This window comes from Haliotis asinina, chromosome 13 (genome assembly GCF_037392515.1).
Source record: "Haliotis asinina isolate JCU_RB_2024 chromosome 13, JCU_Hal_asi_v2, whole genome shotgun sequence".
NCBI classification, from domain to species: Eukaryota; Metazoa; Mollusca; class Gastropoda; order Lepetellida; family Haliotidae; genus Haliotis; species Haliotis asinina.
The window spans coordinates 31,247,217-31,271,727 of record NC_090292.1 but is presented as its reverse complement, the minus strand read 5'-3'; the positions used below and the strand labels follow the sequence as shown (position 1 = coordinate 31,271,727).

At 40.5% G+C, this 24,511-nt stretch overlaps 1 protein-coding gene across 2 annotated transcripts in view; it reads left to right on the top strand.

The window, feature by feature from the left end:
- LOC137259305 (colorectal mutant cancer protein-like) overlaps positions 1 to 24,511 on the top strand; it is a 118,458-nt gene extending 93,947 nt beyond the window's left edge. The window contains exons 4-16 of one of the 2 annotated variants that reach the window (XM_067796936.1): positions 6,014 to 6,127; positions 6,657 to 6,799; positions 8,050 to 8,141; positions 9,751 to 9,920; positions 10,827 to 11,090; positions 11,788 to 12,006; positions 13,269 to 13,662; positions 15,597 to 15,789; positions 16,556 to 16,790; positions 17,456 to 17,641; positions 18,716 to 18,936; positions 20,319 to 20,421; positions 24,353 to 24,511. In XM_067796936.1, coding sequence (XP_067653037.1) covers positions 6,014 to 6,127; positions 6,657 to 6,799; positions 8,050 to 8,141; positions 9,751 to 9,920; positions 10,827 to 11,090; positions 11,788 to 12,006; positions 13,269 to 13,662; positions 15,597 to 15,789; positions 16,556 to 16,790; positions 17,456 to 17,641; positions 18,716 to 18,936; positions 20,319 to 20,421; positions 24,353 to 24,430 — 2,412 coding nt within the window. In that variant the 3' untranslated portion in view covers positions 24,431 to 24,511. The remainder of the gene's footprint in view (positions 1 to 6,013; positions 6,128 to 6,656; positions 6,800 to 8,049; positions 8,142 to 9,750; positions 9,921 to 10,826; positions 11,091 to 11,787; positions 12,007 to 13,268; positions 13,663 to 15,596; positions 15,790 to 16,555; positions 16,791 to 17,455; positions 17,642 to 18,715; positions 18,937 to 20,318; positions 20,422 to 24,352) is intronic. The other variant, XM_067796937.1, reaches the window with a different exon arrangement.

Sequence of the window (24,511 nt, the reverse complement as noted above, 5' to 3'; positions counted from 1 at the left end):
ACTGCCTCACTGTTTAAACGACTGTTACTCATTATACAGATTGGTTCCCCTTTGCTGCCAGGATCTGCTGTCAATAGCCTCACGTAGGTTTGCCCTGATAGTGTATCAATCAAAATAGGCATAACACCCTTCCCTGAGAACCAAAATGTTTTCATTCTGGAAAATCAAGAAACATGGCAAGCTTGAACTTTACAATATTCACATCAACACTATGATGCTATGTCTGTCTGTGTAGTCATGGTACCTTTAAAATGTTGTTGAAAAATTCTTTGTGGTGAAAGGGTAAAAAAGATCAAAATATTTTATTGGGATTATGGGCTCCATGAACTGCAGTTCAAATTAGCTGTGCGCATTGCACATATAGTGGGGGTTTATTACTGTGGCTCCCTTGGGAGCCCTGGCATGGAATTTACCAGCAGTGGAGCCTTACATCCTGATAGCTTCTATTGATTATTCTAACATCATGCTCTTACTTCAAATGCACCAGTTACCATTAGTCTGTGGTTCCAAAATTCTAAATATTTGGTTCTGGTGAAGTGGTGTTTAATGTACGGCAGTTCGTTTTGATCATGAGAAATTCCTTTTTATAACTGATTAGATTTTGAAATTAATCATGAATTTTTTTTGAAGTCTGGATTTTTCAGAAAAAAATGTTTGTTAAATCTGGGCTTTCTTTAATGCAAAGCTTAAAATAATGTAGCTATTGTTTTTCCTTCTTGTTTTTGTCAATTTAAACCTTTTTTGGTTTTAGTTTGGCTAAATTTCATGATCCAGTTTGAAAAATATGCAGCTTTATTTTATTGAAAGGAGAAAGTTAAAGTCTTTTCCACACATTGCTACATTTAAGAATATGATATAACCCAGATGAGGCAAGTATGGTGATTTCGCGCCAATATTTATTCCTGTGTCATAAATTATGGATTGTGTGCAAATGCCAGCCTCAAATCTGTATACTGTTGTTAATCTGTATGATTCCTGTCATGTCATATGTCAAGGCCTTATCACATTTCTCCTCTACATTTCTGTCCCAGAATGTGATAAGTATTTATATCCCATGGGTGGGAGAATACTGGTGTGACATACTGCCCGTAATTACTGACAGAGACACTGTAACCTTGTATTGAATTTCGCTGGAATATCGGCAGCAAATTATCCTCCTTGTGTTGTCAATTGATGGATGGCCACCGTGCAGTGGCATTGAAGGACCAGGGTTTGAAGGTCGGAGAGAAAGTGCTGAGTAGTGTTTTGTATCGAGAAGTGGCGAGGTGGCAAAATGTTTCAAGAACAGAGTTATATTTGGATCTGCGTTTGAGGTAATTGTAGTTACGACTTTGACGTGTCAAAGCATAGAGAGAGTCTGTAAATATCGGATGACGATGTTGTTGTGAAGAGGTGGTTCTTTGTCAGCAGATTGTTGTGCAGGTAGGCTGTGTAGGAAGATGGATTAGGACAAGCTGATTTCCCTTGGGAAGAAGATCTTGACCTGATCACGTCCCCCTGTGATGGAGTTTTTGTTTTTGTGATGGTTCTCACACTCAGCAACATTCAGGCTATATGAAGGCATCCTGGAAATATCATCTTGACCGATTGAGTTCCTCTCTGAAGGCGTTTTCACATGTTTGGTTGGTGTTTAGTGTCACACCCGACAACATTCAGGCTATATGAAGGCATCTGGGAATATCATCTTGACCTGATGAGGATCTTTCTGAAGGAGTTTTCACATGTTTGATTGGTGTGTAATGTCACACTCAGCAACATTCAGGCTATATGAAGGCATCTGGGAATATCATCTTGACCTGATGAGGTTCTTACTGAAGGAGTTTTCACATGTTTGATTGGTGTGTAATGTCACACTTGGCAACATTCAGGCTATATGAAGGCATCTGGGAATATCATCTTGACCTGATGAGGTTCTTTCTGAAGGAGTTTTCACATGTTTGATTGGTGTGTAATGTCACACTCGGCAACATTCAGGCTATATGAAGGCATCTGGGAATATCATCTTGACCGATTGAGTTCCTCTCTGAAGGCGTTTTCACATGTTTGGTTGGTGTTTAGTGTCACACCCGACAACATTCAGGCTATATGAAGGCATCTGGGAATATCATCTTGACCTGATGAGGTTCTTTCTGAAGGAGTTTTCACATGTTTGATTGGTGTGTAATGTCACACTCGGCAACATTCAGGCTATATGAAGGCATCTGGGAATATCATCTTGACCTGATGAGGTTCTTTCTGAAGGAGTTTTCACATGTTTGATTGGTGTGTAATGTCACACTTGGCAACATTCAGGCTATATGAAGGCATCTGGGAATATCATCTTGACCTGATGAGGTTCTTTCTGAAGGAGTTTTCACATGTTTGATTGGTGTGTAATGTGACACTCGGCAACATTCAGGCTATATGAAGGCATACTGGGAATATCATCTTGACCTGATGAGGTCCTTACTGAAGGAGTTTTCACATGTTTGATTGGTGTGTAATGTCACACTTGGCAACATTCAGGCTATATGAAGGCATCTGGGAATATCATCTTGACCTGATGAGGTCCTTACTGAGGGAGTTTTCACATGTTTGATTGGTGTGTAATGTCACACTTGGCAACATTCAGGCTATATGAAGGCATCTGGGAATATCATCTTGACCTGATGAGGTTCTTTCTGAAGGAGTTTTCACATGTTTGATTGGTGTGTAATGTCACACTCGGCAACATTCAGGCTATATGAAGGCATCTGGGAATATCATCTTGACCTGATGAGGTTCTTTCTGAAGGAGTTTTCACATGTTTGATTGGTGTGTAATGTCACACTTGGCAACATTCAGGCTATATGAAGGCATCTGGGAATATCATCTTGACCTGATGAGGTTCTTTCTGAAGGAGTTTTCACATGTTTGATTGGTGTGTAATGTGACACTCGGCAACATTCAGGCTATATGAAGGCATACTGGGAATATCATCTTGACCTGATGAGGTCCTTACTGAGGGAGTTTTCACATGTTTGATTGGTGTGTAATGTCACACTTGGCAACATTCAGGCTATATGAAGGCATCTGGGAATATCATCTTGACCTGATGAGGTCCTTACTGAGGGAGTTTTCACATGTTTGATTGGTGTGTAATGTCACACTTGGCAACATTCAGGCTATATGAAGGCATCTGGGAATATCATCTTGACCTGATGAGGTTCTTTCTGAAGGAGTTTTCACATGTTTGATTGGTGTGTAATGTCACACTTGGCAACATTTAGGCTATATGAAAGCATACTGGGAATATCATCTTGACCTGATGAGGTTCTTTCTGAAGGAGTTTTCACATGTTTGATTGGTGTGTAATGTCACACTCGGCAACATTCAGGCTATATGAAGGCATCTGGGAATATCATCTTGACCTGATGAGGTTCTTTCTGAAGGAGTTTTCACATGTTTGATTGGTGTGTAATGTCACACTTGGCAACATTCAGGCTATATGAAGGCATCTGGGAATATCATCTTGACCTGATGAGGTTCTTTCTGAAGGAGTTTTCACATGTTTGATTGGTGTGTAATGTGACACTCGGCAACATTCAGGCTATATGAAGGCATACTGGGAATATCATCTTGACCTGATGAGGTCCTTACTGAGGGAGTTTTCACATGTTTGATTGGTGTGTAATGTCACACTTGGCAACATTCAGGCTATATGAAGGCATCTGGGAATATCATCTTGACCTGATGAGGTCCTTACTGAAGGAGTTTTCACATGTTTGATTGGTGTGTAATGTCACACTTGGCAACATTCAGGCTATATGAAGGCATCTGGGAATATCATCTTGACCTGATGAGGTTCTTTCTGAAGGAGTTTTCACATGTTTGATTGGTGTGTAATGTCACACTTGGCAACATTTAGGCTATATGAAAGCATACTGGGAATATCATCTTGACCTGATGAGGTCCTTACTGAAGGAGTTTTCAGATGTCCGGTTGTTGTTTAGTGTCACACTCGGCAACATTCAGGATATAACATCATCTTGACTCGATCAGGTCCTATTCTAAGGAGGTTTGTTGTTGCCACACTGCACCATTCAGGCTATATGAAGGCAATCAAACTAATCACATTGGAACCACAGATATTGAAGCATGATGCTGCACATCCAGCCAAGTCGGACAATTTGATCCAATCAGTTGCCCCATATGACCAGCATTGGGTGCTGGGGACCAATTTTGAACACAAGGGTGAAGATGGTTTGAAAGCATTGGCCACTGTTGATGAAGTGCTATGACATGTGCAGTCCTACTGAACAGATCACTAAAATAGAATTTATGGTTCAGTAATGAGATGATTTCGAAGACATATTGCTAGAGGTGTCACAATTTTTTTTCTGATGACTCAGCAAAGCCCCAGTTGAATGGATTTACAGTCAAACTAGTAACGGTGTGGTGGCCCTGTGATAAGTGTTTACTTGTCATATTGGCGACCCAAGGTTGATTGGATCCCTCATAGGTACAATGTGTGAAGCCCATGTCTGGTGTACCCCACAGTGATATTGGTGAAATATTGCTAAAAGTGGTGTGAAACCATCCTCACTCACTTCAGCCAGAATGTTCAAGTCTTGGTAGGACAAACCAGTGATTGATGTTCTGAACATCTTCTGGCTGCTTTGTTCTACGATGACATGCAACCAACCAGATCTGTAGACCTTTCAACGTATCTATGTAGTTTCTTGTCAGACACCAAGATTATAAGAGGCCTAACCCATGGACATTCTGGGTTAGAATAGCTTCCGTCAACCTTTCATTATCCTTAGCGATTACTTGATGGATCAGGTTGTCAAGCTAAGTTGACCTGTGAAGATGCAAGTTAGAATTGGTCTTCAGTAACCCATGCTTGTTGTAAGAGCCAACTAACAGGATTGGGTGACTTGCTGACTTGGTTGACACATGTACAGCATGTCCCCATTGCAAAGATCGATGTTCATGCTATTGAACACAGGATATCTGGTCCAGACTTTAATATCTACAGACCATCACCGTATAGCTGGAATATTGCTCAGTGCAGCATAAAACTGAACTCGCTTGCTTGTTCAAGATGGAATACTCACAACTTCAGTTTCAGGATTTGTCAGGACTGCATTATTTACAAGTTGTTTTACCTGAATGTATGAGTGACCAAGTATGACCTAGAATCTCCACAGCTTGAATTAACAAAGGATACGTATCTGATGTATTTGGCTTCTTCAAAGATTTGACTATGGCGGCGAGTGAACTGTCAGAATGTTTGAATGTGACTGCCCATGGTAACCAGGGTTAGAGAACATCCCCTGGAACTCGATCATCTGTCCGAAAAAGGTGGTCAGGCTTAGTGAATTGGGTGTCATTATTCCTGATAATGTAATATTGCTGTCTGACATGGGTTTGTCTGGTCCGGGCTCTGTTATGTATGAGGTGCCATGATATCGCTGCAGTATTGGTGTTACAATGATTTAAATTGACTGGTCTGGCAGCAGAGATGACTTACCTTACAGGAGACATGGCCACAATGTCAGGCACATTTTGAGTGAATGTTTGGGAAGCCAGATACTTCCTTCTCACTAAGTGAGTGTGTGGCACGAATGGCTTCTGGTTTAATGGATGGGATATGTTGGGTATTCAGACAGTAGTATATAGTTCTGTGTGGATTGGATGGACAAAATGGCTGCCAATGTTAGCTAAGTGGTTAAAGCGTTAGACCATCACGCTGAAGACCAGGGTTCGATTTCCCACATGTGAACAATGTGTGAAGCCCATTTCTGGTGTCCCCTGTTCTAAAACCATACTCACTGTGAAGTATTTGATTCAGTGTGATCAGCTTGAGGAAAATAGCTGCCCTGTATGTTCCGTATTTTATGAGAAGCTCACTTTTTCTGATTCGAAGTTTAGTTTTACATACTTTTTGTTGGAGTTATGAGCCAGTTTATGTTTATGTGATATTATTTAAACTTATTTTTTGGATAGTTTATTTCATTGTCAATTGTTTGATTTTTACTTTCTTCTTCAGCTCCACCTGGCGGCCTTGACTTCACTAAAAGGGGAGATAATTGATCTAAATAATCGTCTTCAACATGTTACAAGTGAAAGAGACTTGCTAGAAAAACAGCTCACAAAAGTACAGGTAAGATTTATTTGAAGGAAATTGTTTCCCATAAAATGTACAGGGACATAGCATCAATACGTTTACACAACTTTTCAGTGAAAAAGAGATACAGATAGTCTTAGCTAAGTTAATTCAAAATTTAAACGTGACAGAGACAAGAAGAGAGAGGGAGAGAGAGAGAAGGAAGAATGTTGAGAGAGAGGGAGTGAGAGAGAGAGAGCGAGTCCTTTATTTATTTGTCTTGAAGTAGAAATCTAGTCCCCATGTTTTCCTTCTTTAGCTATAATATTATGGTTGACAACTCCATGTAGGGCCCTTCAACTTTGTCATTATGATCTTTTACTGTGAAAAAAATATAAAGGAATCAAGTTTGTTTTTTTTAACAGGGTAACATTGAAATAAATATGGTTCTCAGAAGTTCAAGTGTCTGAGGAATTGTCAAATAGACTTGTTGCATGGGTTCAAATTCATTTTGAAATAGTCAACACACGAGGATTGCACAGTACAGTTGACACAGTGATGTGGAAGAACGCTGATGTGTTTTCAGAGTGAGAAACTACATCTCCAGCACGAGTGTGAGGACCGTATCGACCAGACCGCCGGGCGATACGAGGAAAGAATTACAGAGCTGCACAGTGTTATTGCAGAATTGCGCAAGAAGATAGAACGTCATCAGATTAATGTGATAAGGTTTGGACATCAATACATCAGTTAGAATTTGATTTTAGTGTGAATCTGGATGATGGGGGTTGGTGATGGGTACAGGTGGGATGGTTTGGGGATCAGTGTGTTTCTCAGGCCTTCAGTAGATTCAGGTTTGAGCTTATGTGTACTTATTTTTCTGTTGTGAGAATGCTTTGAATATGAATGAGGCTGTCCTCAGAAGGCCCAGAGTGAGTGAGTTTAGTTTTACGCCGCACTCAGGAATATTCCAGCTACGTGGCGACGGTTTGTAGGGATCAACAGCATGAGCATTGATCTCCACAATTGGGATTGATGACATGTGTGAACCAAGTCAGCGAGTCTGACCACTGGATCCAGTTAGTTGCTTCTTACGACAAGCATGGGTTACTGAAGGCCAACCCGGATATCTGTCTTGAAAGGGCCTTGAATATGACTCTACCCTCAAACAACCCAGAATGTATATATTTGTCTTGAAAAATACTTAAGTCTGAGTGTCCCTTGAAAATGCTTTATCAAATTCATTGAAAAGATATTTTACTATCTTCTCATGTCAGAAACTATTGAAGGTTGAACATAAACATGTCAATATATATGAGTCAGACAAATAGCTACAGCTGGATACACATTGTGGAACGATGCACCATCAAATTGGCCTTCTGTAACAGCAGCAGAAGGCAATTTGATGATGTATATAGTGTTGCCTGTTGCCAAATCTATCACTGATACTGTCTTGCCTCAGATACTGCAGTGTAATCCAAGAAAAAAATGTGTATGCTTGACATGTTTATATGTATGGTGCACAATCTATCAGTGATACTGTCTTGCCTCATATACTGCAGTGTTACCCCCCAAAAAAATGTGGATGTATCACATGTTTCCCATGTGTGTAAGATGTGTGAACTAAACTTGTATATCATGTGTGTATACGGGTTAGAATTGGTCTTCAGTAATCCATGCTTGTCATAAGAGGCAGCTGACATGTGGTCGCTAATCTGGTTAATACATGTTGTGGTATCCTGCCTCCATAGATTGATCCTCATGGTGATCAATGGATTGTCTGGTCCAGAGTTGATTATTTACAGACTGCCACCATATAGCTGGAATATTGCTGAGTGTGGCGTTAAACAACCAACTAACGTGTGTGTATCACAGGAGTAGCATGTCAGCAAATATGTGATATATATGTGTTATGTATGTATATATCATGCGTGTAATATAATCATATATTACATATACATATCACTGTTACTTTTCAGGGAGGAGGATGAGTTTGAGGAGTCTGACAAAAGCAATGATGGCGGTAGCATCAACGAGAACAACGCCAATGGATCCCAGTCAGCCAGTTGTGGTAATGCAGATCTTGCCCAGTCAGAGATTGTGATAATGATGTTGATATAATACAGATGATGATGATGATGATGATGATGATGATGATATAGTAAATATCTTGTCCACACATTCTGATGATGGTCATATACCTATCTTATCTACACACTCAGGTGGTCAAATAATGATGATTATGATGAATTTGTAGGAGGCCTTGCCATGCCTCTCTCAATGCTAAGTTGGTGTTTATGATTTTCAATATCAGCTTGAGACACAGCCTGTTTCGCAGGCCAGTTCTTATTAGAGGAAATATGGTATTCTCATAAAGCCGATGGGCAGAGTTCAGGAGCAATCCCTTATTTTCCCATTAGGTATAGAGCAGTATTTGACCTCCATCAGATCATATGAGTCAAACTTGTTATTTTTTCTCTGAAGTCTGGTAATGAAGTTAGGCAATCGGTGCTGGGAGTGCTTCAGTCATTAACTCTGTATTAAGCTTTCAGTTAAGAAATGTTGATGACCCCTTTGTAAGTTCTCCTAAAACTCTTTATGAGTAGTGTGATTTATGGTTAATGTGCTAAGTGCTTCGAGTGAGAATTTTTTGAGAATTAGTGGAGGAAGGGAGATAACTCTGTCAATAACCCAGTATTGTTGCAGTAGTTTGAAGTGCATATTTTGGCTGGAGTGTCAGTTCCTTTGTGTATTTCAGGCAGAATCATGATAAATTTGGTTATGAGATTTGTCATATAGAGAATCTCCCCCAAGTGTCTACTGATATCAAATATATCAACAAGAGTTGATAGAGTAACAAATATTTTTACCTTTATCAACGAGTGTTGATATAATTGATGTCAGTAGACACAGGAGTGAGATTCTATTTCTCATCCAAAATCATTCTTCATTAGTTTTCAGTGAAAAATGTACATCTCTGAACAAACCATTGGCATTAGATTTTCAGTGCAACAATGTCATAACATTGCGACATCATCAAGTTCATCACGCAATGCCTTGTCAGGGCATTATGCAAAATCTCCTGTGGAACACAGTTTTGGATGATAAATTAAAGATATTTCATTATTGTGTCTTGATTAAAATTGTTAAAAAATAGTAAGTGAAATTTTAATTATAGAATTTGCAGCAAACCTTTTTTTGCATTTTGACTCTAAAATTGTAAAAACATTTACTATGCTTTTCAAATGTATAATTTGCAGTAGAAATCTCAAAAGTCATCATGAAGTATTGTAATATTGTATGCAAATAGTGCAAGTCTGCATTGCAAACTGAATGAATAAGCACTTTTAACCTGTTTTCTTTTGGTTGATATGAGTTCAAGTTCAGATATATGTGTGCTTGCAACATCTGTCATATTTGGGAGTTCACTTTTTTAGTACGAATTCGAGTACTTTTGTGGCTGAGTCCCATCCGGGATTCGAACCCAGACAATCAGTCAGGCACCTAATCGCCAGCGCACAAAGTCAGCCGCCAAGTCACCGAAGTCCACAGAAATGGACGTCTGATAAGTGTAAACTGGCACAGCTCCCACCTCCGATAGTGAAATCCCAAATATGACACATGTTGCATTTGACCACTTTCTAAGTGGCACTGTGTAATCATATCTGTTCTTGTTCCAGAAATCGGCAATGAGATCAACGCAGAGTTTACCAGAGTGGTGACCGAGCTGGAGTCGGCCATAGCAGAACGGAAAGAGATGGCTATAGGCGTGGACGACGGGGAGAGGGACGCCATCCGGAGACTTACCCAGGACGTCGACAATGATAGTGTGGACGAAAAGGCAGGGGAGGTAACTGCTTGTGGCTTTGGGTTTTAAAATTATGTCCTTATTGCTGCATTCACCAGAATGTTGAATGTAGCTTTCTTTGGGACACATGGGAGCTTCTGCTCCTTGGAATAAAAATTGAAAGATAAAATACATGACTCCAGTATGTGATTGTACTAAACAATCAAGTGGTAAGAGTGTCATATGTCTACAAACAGGTAGTGAAGCTTAGATTAGTTTGTTTATGGGCACCCAGGTTTTTCAGTACCCACTCTCCTTCCAGATGTCAAGAGACACACAGCTTATAGGATTACAACACATGAATCATGCTAAAATTGGCATTAGAATATGGTTGAAAACTGTGACAGCATGAGTCTGTTTTGGTGATGCTCTTTTGTATGTTTCCTATCAAAAGACTGGCTAGTGTAAACATAGACACTTTACTTCAGGCACCTGTTTTGAACTAAATTTTACAAAACATTCCACACTGTTTATGGGTACTGTTTACTCATAAACTGATGTGTTGTAAAACAAATTCGTAATTTTGAAAAGATTATTGTCATGAGTTTAAATAAATGAAAAAAATCAGTCACAATTGGCAAATGCTTAACAAAACATTACAACAAAATTCAGCAGTTCTCATGCACAATATTTGCACATGCTTTTCAGCAATGTTATGTATGATTCTTGTGCAAGTCATCTGTATTAGGTTTGCTGTTTGCTTCCCAAGTTAGTGGAGAAATCAATCTTTGATATACTGTAAAGACAGTGGTAAAGACATTTACTCATCACGCCGAAAGCCCAGGTTCAATTTTTCACATGGGTACAATGTGTGAAGTCCATTTATGGTGACCACCACCATGATACTGCTTGAATATTGCTAGAAGCAGGGTAATACTTAACTCACTCACTCCTTCTTGTCATCGTCAGATCTGTGAAGACTTGAGTGGCCTTGGACTTAACCAGCCACCAACCTTGCCCCCTCGGCAGTTACGGCCAGCGATGTTCCACCCACCTCCTCCCCCACCCCCAAACCAGTACCCGGACCCCGAGTACCTGCAGGAGGAAATTGCCAGCCTCAGGGTTGAGAACAACACCCTACAAGAACAGATCGGCAAACAGGAAGTGGACCTCAACATGATGCGTGAACACCTAGAGGCATTGCGAGATGAACGCGAGAAGTTGAAACGAAAGGTTGGTTTGAGATGTACAATGAAGCCCTTGCTTGGAAACCTCAAAATTCAAGTGACTTCTGTTGTGACTATTGATGTGTTTCAAAGGCTCTGCTTCCATGTTAATGGCAGTTATGCAAACCTCATTTGTTTTCGTTTGGTTTGGCAATGTTCCATCTCTTTGGTGCTGGTATGCAAGTAATCAAATATGGACCAAACAATCCAGTGACCAATGTCATGAGCACATCATGATCCAATTGTGATATCAGGTCATTTGTTCACAAAGTCCATTATGTCCACCACTTAGACAAACATGCGTTGCTGAAGAACCAGCAGTTATTCCACAGGGGCTGTATTCAGAAAACAATCCTGGTGTGGATGATATTCTATCCCAGAAACTAGGAGTTGTTTGTGCTGGTTATGTTGGATTTGTGTCTGTCTGAAACAGACATGGTTGAGTACTTGATTACCAGTCGTTAGTAGATATAGATGTCATGTCCATGATTTGTGTATTGCCAAAGCAGCCACAATTACATAACATGACATTACATGAATTACACAATGACAATGCCTGGTAACCTCAGTAAGGAGCTATTGAAGTAAAAGAGCCAAAACTATGTTTTGCTTTGTGTCTTTTCGTTTGCACATTACCCAGAATGCACTTATTTACTGTAGCAGAAACAGAACAGTATATACCAACATCAATGTTATTTTTCCAGATCCGTGAGATGCAGTCTCGCATCCAGGTGAAGGAGAGTTCGTCTAGTCCCAATGATAGCCGGACGTCCACACCGACCAAGTCGCAGTTGAGTCAGTCGCAGTTGCAGATGACACCCAGCAATGATCAGTTCCCGGTCGCCAAAATAGCAGAGTTGAAAAAATTAAAAACCTGTGCTGGGGATCGGCAGGTCTTGGGGTCTGAAATTAGTTCATTAGGGGTGAGTTTTCATTGAGAATTATAATTGTAGTGTTGGGATACTATGACATGTGTCAACCAAGTCAGTGGGCCTGACTGACCGATCATGTTAATCTCCTCTTACAACTGAAGACCAATTCTAACCTGGATCTTTACAGTTCCATATGATAAAGAAATATACATATATAAATTTCATTCTCCTACCCAGAGTTCCATGCAGCTAGCATAGTAGACCAGGTCGTCACATCTTACACAGTTCATTAAATATATTGTATATAATTCTTAACACTTTTAGTGTTGACAAGTCTACACATCTAATTAACCTTCTTTGAAAAAATTATGTGACTTTCACTGCAAAAATATCCTTAAATCTGTAGCAGTGTTTCAATTTGCATTGCGACCCTTTGTTTATGTAGGTTGTGTGGTTCCATGTACTGTCATCTAAGCCCTATGGAGAGCAAACAATGTAATAACTTCAATGCATAAATATGTATAACATTGTTGTATAAGCAGGATAGAAAAAGTTATTTTTCTTCAGAAAACAGTACCATCATATCTATCATGTCAGTATTTCTGTGGGGCGTGGTGGGCGAGCTGGCTAAAGCGCCAGGCTAGTGATCTAGCGAGGTTGAGGTGTCAGGATCAAACCCACATGTGACCAGATGTAAAAACCTTGCAGTCAACTTTGTGTGCAGACTCTATCAGTGTTGTCACAAGTTTGCAGTACACTTCCCTGTGCACTTAAAAGAACCCATGAATTCGTTGATATATGACCAGATGGTGGCCACATGAATATGTGCACACACCTAGTTGTAAGTACAGCAATGTGCAGTAAATTGGACAAAGTACTGTGACTCTGTCCCAGTGCACCAAGCTGCGAATTGGGTACCTCGTTTGGATGAGAGAGCCACAATGGCCGAGTGGCAGAAAGAGTTGTATACTCCCCAGGGAGTTGAGATTGATAACATGATGTGACACTGAGAGGGACATCCAATGATTGAGGGAAACAAACACTGGCACCTTGTGCAAGCAGTAGTTGCATTGATATGTGCGATATATAAACATCCTGTAATAATTGTAAATACAGATGATAATGATATCCCTAAATCAGTTACTAGATGAACGTCTCTAAGTATGGATTGGTCTTACCAATTACTCGTAGGCTATCATTGCCACAGCATCACATTTTAGTTTTGAAATAGCCTAGCGCTCAAATTTTTATTCTGGTATGTATTCGTGAACAGTATTGCAGGGGATATCGATGACTTTGTCTTTTTGTTCCAGCTTCCCAATACAAAGGTTGCAGAGCATCTGGTTCAGAGCCTTCAGGAGTGTTCCAATATGCAGGAGATCGTGCAGACTCTTTACAAGTGTGGCAGTGAGATTGGTGACACTAAGGTCAAGGAGTTTGAGATTGAGTTTGAGAGACTGCAGAGTAAGATAGACAATCTGAAATCACAGCACGATCTGACAACCTTGACCTTAGCAGAGAGTAAAGCATATTCGGAGAGACTTACAGTGCTCATGGGTAAATATGAGTCGAACAATACGGCCTTGAACTTGGCCATCAACTACTCGGACCAGGCGATAGAAGCATATGAGGTGTTGTGTGCACTGCTGGAGACAGAGATGGGAGTACTGCTGTCCAACTGTCGAGCGGCTGGACTTGGGAGTTTAGGTGAGAAGCAGGCCATCTTTAACATTGTCCACTGATTCTTTTCATAAAATGTTGAATTTTTTCTTGAAATTTTTTTGTACTCCTCTTTGAAGATCTGGGATAGTGACTGTGCAGTATGACCGATGTACCAGTACAGTATCTCGCTATACGATTGTCACAATATGGTTCTGGGTCCGCAATATATTGGGTTGTCCAGAGTTATGTCCCTTTGTATATTCTGTCTTTGATTTCCATAGAAACAAAATACCAAATATACTTTTATGTCTGTTGATTTCATGTTAATTACAAGTGGAGGTGTCTCTATAAAAGGCTCCAAAAGTGTCAAATATTCTACCAAGTATTTTAAGCTTTGTAGGTTTAAATGGTTTTTTATCTTTGAGAGGAATTAAATGGCATCAAATCGTTAAGAAAAGTAAGATTTATGAATGTCAGCATATTGTTGTGAGTAATATGATGTTTTTGTATGTATGCTTGCTCCTTCACCAGGTTATTAAGTAGCAAGCATACACTCCAGAGTGTTGGGTTGTTCAGAGTAAAGAAGATAACTTTCATAATACTTGCTTTTTTTTATGCATTCCACTTCTGAATGCCCACACAGGGAGGTATTATAAGTTCATAATTTACGCACTTGGGCAGGAAGTGTCTAGTCAATATATCACAACATATATTGCTATATCGCAATAGGAGAATCAGGTCAGTGTCCAGCCCTAGTGAGTAAGTTACAATCGTTTTATGTTACCTTTTCCAAAAAGCCAGAAATGGGTGTGCATGACAGGTGAACACTTAACCACTAGGCTACCTCACTTCACAGATCTTGATTTGATTTGGTGTTCCATTTTTCTTCAGCTAATCATTGTAAGATTTCTTCGCTGGAGTTTGTTGGCCAAACTGATGCCCATGCGTGCTGACCCACATGCATTTGATGAGCATATTAAACATTGCCATCCTGGACTGAAAATTTTGTCAACTTATGAGTGAGTGAGTGAGTGTAGTTTTACACCACACTCAGCAATATTTCAGCTATATGGCAGTGGTCTGTAAATAATTGAGTCTGGACCAGAGACTCCAGTGGCCAACAGCATGAGCATCGATCTGTACAGTTGGGAACCGATGACATGAGTCAACCAAGTCAGCAAGCCTGATCACCCAATCCTGTTACTCACCTCTTACAATAAGCATTGTTGCCTTTTACGGCAAGCACAGGTTGCTGAAGGTCTATTCTACCCTGGGCCTTCACAGGTCTGGTCGAGTTATGAAGTTTGAAAAAGAGTGGTATTGTCACTTTAATGAAAATATCACTTTTCTCAAACTCAGAAATCTCAGTCTTTTGCATTTGACATACAACCGATATATTTTGGCCATATTTTCAGATGAATGTTAAAGAGTTGTTGTGAACAGCAAAATCAAGATGGCATGGCAGTTCAAATCCAAGAGAAATAATAATTATCTCCCCTCAATTTAACATTTACTTTCAACAACTAATGTGCATTTATAAGAAATAGTCTTTTTTTAGTGTAATTTTTGAAATCATTTCAATCAAAATCAAAACAATAATGTCAGTTAATGTGAAGAGAACATTTTCGAAGTTTTTGGTTTTTACCTTAACATTAAAGATTAGAAATAAAATATTACTTTTATGCAAATACATTGCACATGTGATTATTTGTCTGTATCAAATTATTCTTAAAATGATTAAAATTTAAGACACATTTCTCCTCACCATATTAGCTTTGGAAAATAGGAATTTTGATGACAAGTTCAAATTGTACCAAAATGTTTCCCAAATTTTCCTGCCAGAGGCAATTAGCATTGATTCCTTGGAAAATCCCTGAAACATGGAAGTAAAGTCTCATGACAACCCCCATACCTGTGTACTGTCTCAATTTCTAGCTAGGGAGGTCATACTAGTGTCTTACATTCATCTTGTCTTGTAGCAGGTGACTCCGGGATCTGTGACGACCAAAATGAGGTGACGGTCATTTTACAACGGTCACACCATGCAAGGAAAACAGCTGAAAACGTGGCTAAACATCTGCTTCACAAGATGGAACGATGTTGTACTGGTCATGTGACTGGGTGTACTGCCAGTCCATGGGAGGATCTGTCGTCAAATAGCAGGACAGCAAGGTATCGACACTATGTAACATGGAAGCCATTTTGTATTAGTTGCAACACCACTAGTTTCAATGACATTTATGTTACTGATTTAGAAACTGGTTGCTGCAAAAGCGTTTCTGATACTGTTTTCTGAACAGCAATTCCCAATGAAAAATGTTGAAATAATGGTTGCATTATGCAGCATAAAGCATTATGTTTGCCTGTCTGCTCTACACATTTCATGCAGAACTTCGAAACTGTTGAATATTTCATGTTATAACTGATCAGTTTTGTAGTGAAGAGCTGCCCTTTGATGATTAGGGATTTTGATTTATTATAGTATTGTGATGACTTGAACTGACCCTGAAGGCCTTGCTTGTCTCTGGAGAATAACTTCAATTCCACTGAAGATTTCTTGATGGAACTTGCTGTACAGATTAATGTATTGGTCAACTGGGGCATTTAATTGTTTCAGATAATGGCAAATATTGAAGAGCATTATGTTTTTTAATTTCATGTAACTGAAGGTATCCAGTGGTAATGATGCAAAAGTGGGACATGTCTATGTAACCATAACACTATTTGTGAATCACACCAGGCCAGGCGGTTGTCATATTCAGATAACTTTTGTTAATTAGTATCTTTAGTTCAGCTTTTCTGATAAAGCTTTCTGAACAAATACCTCAAACTACACTTCCTGATACAACTTTCAACACAGCTGGTTCCAATGGCGCTATTTCTGATATGGCTTTCTGTCAAGTAGCACCAGTGACATGTTTCCTTATACTACTTTCAGCACAACTAGTTCAACTGCCAGTTCAGTGGACACAGACTTCAGCAAGATAGACGAGCAGAGGTTGCGAGACTATATCCAGTCTCTAAAGAATGATCGAGCAGCAGTCAAGATGACTGTGTTGGAACTGGAGAGTGTCCACTCTGACCCAATATCAGACGAACCAAAGAAGATTCCAGAGGCCCAGAGGCTTGACTTGGAGAACGCAGTTCTCATGCAAGAGCTGATGGCAATGAAGGTACATTCTGAACTATAACGCCATAGAATCAACTGAGTTGATGGCAATGAAGGTACATTCTGAACTATAACGCCATAGAATCAACTGAGTTGATGGCAATGAAGGTACATTCTGAACTATAACGGCATAGAATCAACTGAGTTGATGGCAATGAAGGTACATTCTGAACTATAACGCCATAGAATCAACTGAGTTGACGGCAATGAAGGTACATTCTGAACTATAACGCCATAGAATCAACTGAGTTGATGGCAATGAAGGTACATTCTGAACTATAACGCCATAGAATCAACAATGTACCAATTCCGTAGAGAGTGAAAAGGCATAATAGTGATGAAAACTACATACAGTGATGACAACACATGTTCTAAATAGGGAAAGACCTGTAAAATATCTTAGAATTTATCTTCAGTAACCCAAGCTGGTCTGGGACGTGGTCAGGTGGTCAGGCTTGCTGACTTGGTTGACTCATATCACCAGACCCCAGTTGCATAGAGTGATGATCAGGTTGTTGATCACTGGATTGTCTGGACCAGACCTGATTATTTACTCACTGCTGTCATATAGCTGGAATATTGCTGGAATGTAGAACTCTGGGTAAATCCCTGATATTGACATAGTGTTATCACCAGAGACAGACTAACTGTTTACTCCCTGACATGCAGGAGGAGAAGGCTGAGTTGAAGGCGGGGAACTACCTGATGGAGAAGGAGAAACGAGCTCTGGAGCTTCGACTGAGCGGCAAGGAGAGCCAGGAACAGGCCTACAGGGTCCAGATAGAACACCTCAAATGTGAGGTTTTAGAGTATCAACAGAAACTCATGGCTAGCAAGGATGGCATGTACAAGAAGGTGAGTTCTTGGTGAGACGTGATAACCCTTCTGGTCCAGATAGAACACCTCAAATGTGAGGTGTTTGAACATCAGCTGAAACTCATGGCCAACAAGGATGGCATGTACAAGAATGTGAGTCCAACAGAAACTTTAAGGAACCATTTTATTAAATATCGAGTAGCTTTATAAGAGCCTAGTTGAAAATAAGGGAAGAAATGTGTCCTTTGCAAAATCAAAACAAATTTATCACTTATGCAATATAGAAATAGAGAATGAAATTCATTTTGTGTTCGTCTGTCCATTTTATGATGACCTTCGAAAGAAATTTATCAAAGATTATTTGATAAAGATCATCGTCATTGGCAGCTTTCGTATATGGTTTAACTGCTAAAAATGAATCTCAAATATTGAACCTTTCACTATATATTAAACATGCATTAGTTAAAAGGAATGAATGTGTGTAACAGTATGTTATGTACATACTCTCTTGTATATGGGCCTTTTGTACAATAAACCTTTTTTACATGACTTGACTTTGACAAGAAGGTGAGTCCTTGTTCACAGTAATCTGTACTTGGTCTGGATAGAACACCTCAAATGTGAGGTGTTTAAACATTGCCAGAACTTTACAGCTGACAAGTGTGACATGTATTTAGTCTCATGATTGAGTCTTACTATGCCAAACCTGCTTGCGTGGAATACCTCATATGTGAGGTGATAGAGTTAAAGAGGAACTCATGGTCCTGAAAGATGGTATGTAAAAGTGAGACCTCATTGAGGCTTGGTAGACAGTGTCTGGTCCTGATAGAACACCTCATTTGTGAGGTATTGGAACACCAGCAGAAACATCTGGCTACCAATTAGTGAAAGTAAAGGGAGATGAAATTTGTTGTGTTTGAGTTGCCAAATGATTATGCAGGCCTTTTGTGCAGCTAGAACACATCATGGAACACCTGTGAGGTGTTGGAGCAGTAGCAGAAATTAATGGCCAGAAGAGTACAAGGATGTCAGATGTAATGAAAATATGGAACTGCTCGATAAGTGTTTGTATACTAGGTCCAGTCTTGTCATATAACTCACTCACTGTTGCAGGATATCGACTGTGACCTATCACCGATGATCTCAATGGCAGAGCTACGGACTAATAACTCGAGCGACATTGCACAGGATCTCTGCGATGCCCTGAAACGAGAAAAGAAGTTGAAGTCCCGGGTTCAAGAGCTTGTGTCAACATTAGAAAAAATATCTCGGAACTCTGAGATCAGACATCAGCAGTCAGCAGAATTTGTGAATGACTTGAAAAGAGCAAACAGGTTTGTAGTAAACACTAGTCACTGTGGAATAATGGGTGGTACCTGGGCTTGAATAACTGGCTGTATGAATACTTGAAAGGTAATATTTCTACATTTAAACACAGATGTAGCAGTCAGTGTGTAGAAGCTGCAAATGGAATCAGTATGAGTTGTTTACTGGTCATGAGGGGAACAATCACAGGTATTGGATCGTACAATTTAGCCAACTTTGTGTCAATCAAACAATACGAATCTTGCATCTTGATGTTTTTTACTGTTGGTATTGTCTTAGTAAAGTTTTCTACCTTCCATCAATTTCAAGTCACAAAACACTGGTAATTTCCATGCATCATGCGTCATTAAACGTTATTCGAGATAAATAAATAACTGCCACGAAGTACCAAATGAGTTCCTATTAGCAGCGGGGTCTTGAAAATAATACAAGAGCACTCAGACAGCGACATTTATGTGTGAGGTAAGTTAAACTAAACTGACACAACCACACACACTGTGAAATAGCAGTTCAAAACATTTTTAGTTTATGTTTTTGTTTAAAGTGTGACATCATGTACGTAGCCCAGTGATTTTTCATTTCATCTTAAAAGAGGTTAAAATGTCAATGGATGTTGTTTGAAACCACAGTCAACAAAATTCGTGCCATGTAACAACATCATGTTCTCGAGTTTGGAACCATTCTCTTCCCACAGAGGTTACTTGTCATATATTCCTACGAAGCCCTGTTCTTGTTAATTTCTGTATATTTGGGGAAAACTAGACTCTTTTACCCAGCGTGATGCACAGATATTTCTTTTAGACAGAACTCGGTCATGTAATAGCAGATCAGTGGTGCCTCCATCATCCTTTTTGACAATGGACATGCTGGCCATTAAAGGTCATGTGTGTCACATCAACACAAGTCAACAGCAGAGGAGGGATATTTGTGGCCACGCCTTTGCTTGTATTAGTCAAGTTGGGTCTAAGTCGATGTAACACGTGTTCTGATTGGATAGAAAGAAGGGAGATAATTTGTGTTGTGATTTTTTTGCTCGTAGGGGATTTTATGAGAAACAGGAAATATGGCCATATTGGAACAGTTAGATAGTTGTAGGAACATATGCCTTGTAACCTATGTGGGATGAAAATGTTCTGGACCAGAAGATCCAGTGTTTATGATGTGACAAATGATCTACCCAACTATGTTACTAAGACATGCATCAGCAAGCACCTGATACTGTTATTTGTCTCTACCCATTTGTGCAGATCGATGCTATTGCTGTTGATCTTGGGATTGTCTGGCCCAGACTTGATTATTTACACCCAACCACCATATAGCTGTAAATTGTTGAGTGTGGCATAAAACTAAACTCGCTCACTCACTCACTAATCATCTCTATTCGTTTCAGTGCCTTGATATCAGCTTTTGACAAAGCAAAGAAGAAGTACCAGAGTAAACTTAAAAAGCTGGAGACACAGCTACAATCCATGACAGAGAGATACGAGACTCAGGTAGGTAGATACATACATGAGATTGGACACTCATGGGTGTATATGGGGAAATAGGAAACTGAGGATGGAGATGGTGAGGTAGGAGACTCAGGTGTACGTGGTCAGATAGGAGACTGAGGACAGAGACAGTGAGGTAAGAGACACCTGGTGTATGTGGTGAAATAGGAAACTGAGGATGGAGATGGTGAGGTAGGAGACTCAGGTGTACATGGTCAGATAGGAGACTGAGGACAGAGACAGTGAGGTAAGAGACACCTGGTGTATGTGGTGAAATAGGAAACTGAGGATGGAGATGGTGAGGTAGGAGACTCAGGTGTACATGGTCAGATAGGAGACTGAGGACAGAGACAGTGAGGTAAGAGACACCTGGTGTATGTGGTGAAATAGGAAACTGAGGATGGAGATGGTGAGGTAGGAGACTCAGGTGTACGTGGTCAGATAGGAGACTGAGGACAGAGAGTGAGGTAAGAGACACCTGGTGTATGTGGTGAAATAGGAAACTGAGAATGGAGATGGTGAGGTAGGAGACTCAGGTGTACATGGTCAGATAGGAGACTGAGGAAAGAGACAGTGAGGTAAGAGACACCTGGTGTATGTGGTGAAATAGGAAACTGAGGATGGAGATGGTGAGGTAGGAGACTCAGGTGTACATGGTCAGATAGGAGACTGAGGAAAGAGACAGTGAGGTAAGAGACACCTGTGTATGTGGTGAAATAGGAAACTGAGGATGGAGATGGTGAGGTAGGAGACTCAGGTGTACATGGTCAGATAGGAGACTGAGGACAGAGACAGTGAGGTAAGAGACACCTGGTGTATGTGGTGAAATAGGAAACTGAGGATGGAGATGGTGAGGTAGGAGACTCAGGTGTACATGGTCAGATAGGAGACTGAGGACAGAGACAGTGAGGTAAGAGACACCTGGTGTATGTGGTGAAATAGGAAACTGAGGATGGAGATGGTGAGGTAGGAGACTCAGGTGTACATGGTCAGATAGGAGACTGAGGACAGAGACAGTGAGGTAAGAGACACCTGGTGTATGTGGTGAAATAGGAAACTGAGAATGGAGATGGTGAGGTAGGAGACTCAAGTGTACATGGTCAGATAGGAGACTGAGGACAGACAGTGAGGTAAGAGACACCTGTGTATGTGGTGAAATAGGAAACTGAGGATGGAGATGGTGAGGTAGGAGACACCTGTGTATGTGGTGAAATAGGAAACTGAGGATGGAGATGGTGAGGTAGGAGACTCAGGTGTACATGGTCAGATAGGAGACTGAGGACAGAGACAGTGAGGTAAGAGACACCTGGTGTATGTGGTGAAATAGGAAACTGAGGATGGAGATGGTGAGGTAGGAGACTCAGGTGTACATGGTCAGATAGGAGACTGAGGACAGAGACAGTGAGGTAAGAGACACCTGTGTATGTGGTGAAATAGGAAACTGAGGATGGAGATGGTGAGGTAGGAGACACCTGTGTATGTGGTGAAATAGGAAACTGAGGATGGAGATGGTGAGGTAGGAGACTCAGGTGTACATGGTCAGATAGGAGACTGAGGACAGAGACAGTGAGGTAGGAGACACCTGGTGTATGTGGTGAAATAGGAAACTGAGGATGGAGATGGTGAGGTAGGAGACTCAGGTGTACATGGTCAGATAGGAGACTGAGGACAGAGACAGTGAGGTAAGAGACACCTGGTGTATGTGGTGAAATAGGAAACTGAGGATGGAGATGGTGAGGTAGGAGACTCAGGTGTACATGGTCAGATAGGAGACTGAGGACAGAGACAGTGAGGTAAGAGACACCTGGTGTATGTGGTGAAATAGGAAACTGAGAATGGAGATGGTGAGGTAGGAGACTCAAGTGTACATGGTCAGATAGGAGACTGAGGACAGACAGTGAGGTAAGAGACACCTGTGTATGTGGTGAAATAGGAAACTGAGGATGGAGATGGTGAGGTAGGAGACACCTGTGTATGTGGTGAAATAGGAAACTGAGGATGGAGATGGTGAGGTAGGAGACTCAGGTGTACATGGTCAGATAGGAGACTGAGGACAGAGACAGTGAGGTAAGAGACACCTGGTGTATGTGGTGAAATAGGAAACTGAGGATGGAGACGGTGAGGTAGGAGACTCAGGTGTACGTGGTCAGATAGGAGACTGAGGACAGAGAGTGAGGTAAGAGACACCTGTGTATGTGGTGAAATAGGAAACTGAGGATGGAGATGGTGAGATAGGAGACTCCAGTGTTCCCAGAAATTATTGAGAAAATCTTTGTTTTTTTTCTAATGATGCTAAGATTGGAAAAAGGGCTTTCACTATGCACTAAGCATACTAAATAAGGGAGACAACTCTTGAAGGCTTAGAAGGCAGCTCATTACGTCAATAGTTATCTCCCTTGTCTGAGCAGACGGCTTCCTGTGTTGACATGTCAGAATTTACAGCAAGAGAGAAAAGAAAGCTCATTCTAGATGATTTTGAAAGGGGTGAGGCTGATGCTAAAGTGTTAGCTTGTAGACATGGTATTCCTCTGCCTACAGTATACAGAACTTTGAAGAATATTCAAACAGGAACCGGGATAGAGCACAAAGCAGGGGCAGGTCGGCCTAGGAAATTCAGTGTTGTGGATTGCCGAAGACTTGGGCAGATTGTGAGTAGGGGCAAATTGAAAAGTGTTGAGAACATCAGAAATGAAATGATTAGCAGAGGAAGTCCTCAGGTATGCAATGAAACAGTTAGGCAGGAATTACAGAGACTTAATTGGGTGAAAAAACGTGGAATTCCCTCGCCGTTGATGAAAGATGCACAAAAGGAAAAACTTTTAAACTGGTGTCAGGCTCATGAAAATCAAGATTGGGATAATGTTTTCTTTTCGGATGAAAGTTCTGTTTGGCTTTTCCCTTATTGTGTGAAAATTTGGACCAAAGATACTGTCATACCTATCTACCAGCGACCGAAAACATAGCCCGAAGTTTCACATGTGGGGTGACATATCGGCTCGCGGAGTGTCGCCATTGTGTGTTTTCACGGGAAACTTGACAAAAGAAAGATACGTTGACATTCTAAATGGTCACCTTCCGACAGCACAAACATTGTATGAAGATGATTGGATTTTCCAGCATGATAATGACCCAAAACACACTGCGCGCTACACAAAACAGTGGTTGTCGGGCGAAAATGTTCAAGTTTTAGACTGGTCCATTTACAGCCCAGACCTAAACCCAATTGAGAATGTGTGGGGAGTCATGAAGGACAGAATAAACCAAAAGGGACTGAGAAATATTGAAGATATGAAGGCCGAGGTGGTCCAATATTGGGATACCCTGTCACACGATTACCTACAAACTTTGATGGGTAGTGTGCCTAGGCGTATTCAGGCATGCATTGCTGAGCGAGGAGGTCTAATAAAGTACTAAAACAAGACTGAGACTGTAAAAGGATGATGTTTTAACATGTTTATGTAAGTAAAACTCCAGAAGTTAATAAACGTAATGAGTTACATGACGCAACATGATTCTCAATAATTTCTGGGAATACTATATGTGGTGAAATAGGAGACTTGAGATGGTGAGATAGTAGTCTCAGGTGTATATGGTGAGAACGGAAACTGAGAACAGAGATGGTGAGGCAGGAGATTGCAGTGTATATGGTGAGATAGGAGACTCTGATGTATGTGGTGAGATAGAAGACTTCAGTGTATATGGTGTGATACAATACTGAGGTCAGTGGAGACGGTAACCCAGGAGATTCTAGTAGGTGGATACAATGAAATAAAAAGACTGAGAGGTAGGTCTCACATAGGTGATACAAGACTCTAATTGACTGATACTATACTCAGAGATCTCTAAATTGTCTCAACTTGTGCTCTGCAAAGGATTTTGAACAATATGATATCCAACTTATTCTGAAACTATTCTATTTTCTTTTCTTTTACAGATTCGGATTTTGAAACAAAGAATTTCGATGTATGAAGGTGATGGTGTTAGGCCACCGACCAGTGAAACATCATTATAGCAGAGCACCACCATCAACAGACATAATACACCTTTCATTGATGGCTTCTTCACAATGAGAGTTACACCCCCCCCTCATCAT